At 43.7% G+C, this 2,155-nt stretch overlaps 1 protein-coding gene across 1 annotated transcript in view; it reads left to right on the forward strand.

Annotated features, from left to right (window-relative positions):
* LOC103516912 (rhodopsin-like) overlaps positions 1–2,033 on the forward strand; it is a 12,822-nt gene extending 10,789 nt beyond the window's left edge. Inside the window, exons 4-7 of the mRNA XM_008481902.2 lie at positions 159–306; positions 578–688; positions 1,059–1,225; positions 1,447–2,033. Coding sequence (XP_008480124.1) covers positions 159–306; positions 578–688; positions 1,059–1,225; positions 1,447–1,567 — 547 coding nt within the window. The 3' untranslated portion in view covers positions 1,568–2,033. The remainder of the gene's footprint in view (positions 1–158; positions 307–577; positions 689–1,058; positions 1,226–1,446) is intronic.
* The last annotated feature ends 122 nt before the right edge of the window (positions 2,034–2,155 follow it).

Here is a 2,155-nt window from a genome sequence, read left to right on the forward strand (position 1 = left end):
TTGTCCCTTCCTTATTTTCTTTTGTGTACTTCTTTACCCCTGAGTCACTTCTACTAAACGCGCTGTGCACCTAGTAGGTCTGCTCCGGGTAGTAGAACAGACGGGTTTGCATTTCAAGTAGCCTTGCGACCCCGGAAGGGATCTCTGCCTGTTCTCAGATACGTACCAGAGGGCAACCTGACCGCCTGTGGTACCGACTACCTGACCAAGGACTGGCATCATCGTAGCTACCTCATCTTCTACGGATTCTTCGTCTACTTTGTCCCCCTCATTCTGATCATCTATGCTTACTACTTCATTGTGCGGGTGAGTAAATGCTTTGAGCAAGAAAATGCCATCCTAAAAACAATATTGTCTTCTTTTCCTTCCAAAGATTTTTATTCCAGCCTAGTTAGTTTGCTTGGAAGCGCATCTGCCTTGTGAGCACTAGGCCACGGGTTCAATTCCCGCCCGGGGAGGATTTTATCCTGAACGGATAATGTTTGTTCTCAGAACGGCTGGCTTTCTCCTATCCTGTCTTCCTTCTGTTTTCAATTTCGGGACGATAATAATAAAATATTTTCTTTTATTTACACAGGCTGTATCTGTTCACGAGAAACAAATGAGGGAGCAGGCTAAGAAGATGAACGTGGCAACCCTGCGATCCGGAGATCAGTCTGGCACCAGCGCAGAAATCAAACTGGCTAAGGTAAGATCCCCCCCCACCATGACCACCATGACCTACATTTTAGTCAATTTTGTAGTATATATCAGGTGCATCCCACTCAGACAGACAAAGAGGAAACCATGACCCCTAAAAGTCTGACGAGGCATAACAAACAGACAGGCAGAGAGATATGTAGGTGGATGGACGGACAAAATAAATGCAAAAACCGAGTTAGTTTGCAGTTATACGCACGGTTTTACTGATTCTTAAAATAATTCCGTCAAACAAGGCTCTATTCTCATACTGATGATTCATCTTTTTCAATTACTATGGATCTACTGTTTAAAATCCCTAGATTACCGTCCTTTTTAAATGGCTCTGGCTCATTTCTAATGTCTCTCTTCACCACTAGGTGGCGCTCATGACCATCTCCCTCTGGTTCCTGGCATGGACTCCGTATTTGGTGATCAACTTCGGTGGTATCCTGGAAATGGTTGAGATCAATCCTCTGATCACCATCTGGGGATCGGTATTCGCTAAGGCCAACGCTGTCTACAACCCGATCGTGTATGCCATCAGGTAAGGCAACTAGCAAGTTGTTTTCAAATGCTCGTCAGAGTTGACTATTAGGTATTAGGTCATTTTTCCTACTTAGAGTTAGAAAGTAAACGATTACTCTCTACATGCCCGGATATCTCGGGTTCAACTCCCAGGAGAGGAATGTTTCCTGCGATGCAGTATAAAAGGTCGACATGTTTCGGCTCTTCGATATTCTCAAAAATCTCTTCTTTGGTTCACAGTCATCCGAAATTCCGTCAAGCGTTGGACAAGAAATTCCCGTCCCTCGTGTGCGGGACCGTGGAAAGCGACTCCTCCTCTGCCGCCTCCGTTCAAACCAACGTCACCGACGACAAAGCCTAAGTCCAGTGTGCGGGGGTACATGACCTTGAAATCAACCTTGACCACCGCCCGCCCGACCAATCAAAATCGCCGTTGCGCTTCACAAATTCAGAATGCGAGGGAAGATGACCTTGGAAAACTCGAAAACAGGCTGCCGCGCTGTAGAGTTTCATTTGCCACGGTTTTATGTGAGGGGAGACTTTTCGTATTAACATAACGACTTGATGTGTAATTTTACCGGAATTTTTCAACCCTCAGATTTCCTGTATTTTTCCTTGGGAAACCATTGATTTCTCCAAGAATTGGTTTTAACTTGAGACAAAGAGTAAAGTATCTAAGTTCAACAGATTTGGGGGCCAAAACGTGATTCCCTAACCATAGTGACCTATTGCAATAGATATATCATGGTCTCATTGATTCTTGAAAGAAGCCTTACTAAAGATTCTTCAAAGACGTCAGGTATAAACCACGAGAGTACTTACCGAAGCATAAATTTTAATGCTGACAGTATAAATATAAAGTATGTAAGAACTAAATTTAGGTAATTCCAAAATCTTGAAACCCTACAAGACTTTAAGTACCTAGAGCTTGGGGAAACAAATTTGCAAT

This window comes from Diaphorina citri, unplaced genomic scaffold (assembly GCF_000475195.1).
Source record: "Diaphorina citri unplaced genomic scaffold, Diaci psyllid genome assembly version 1.1 scaffold1698, whole genome shotgun sequence".
Classification (NCBI taxonomy): domain Eukaryota; kingdom Metazoa; phylum Arthropoda; class Insecta; order Hemiptera; family Psyllidae; genus Diaphorina; species Diaphorina citri.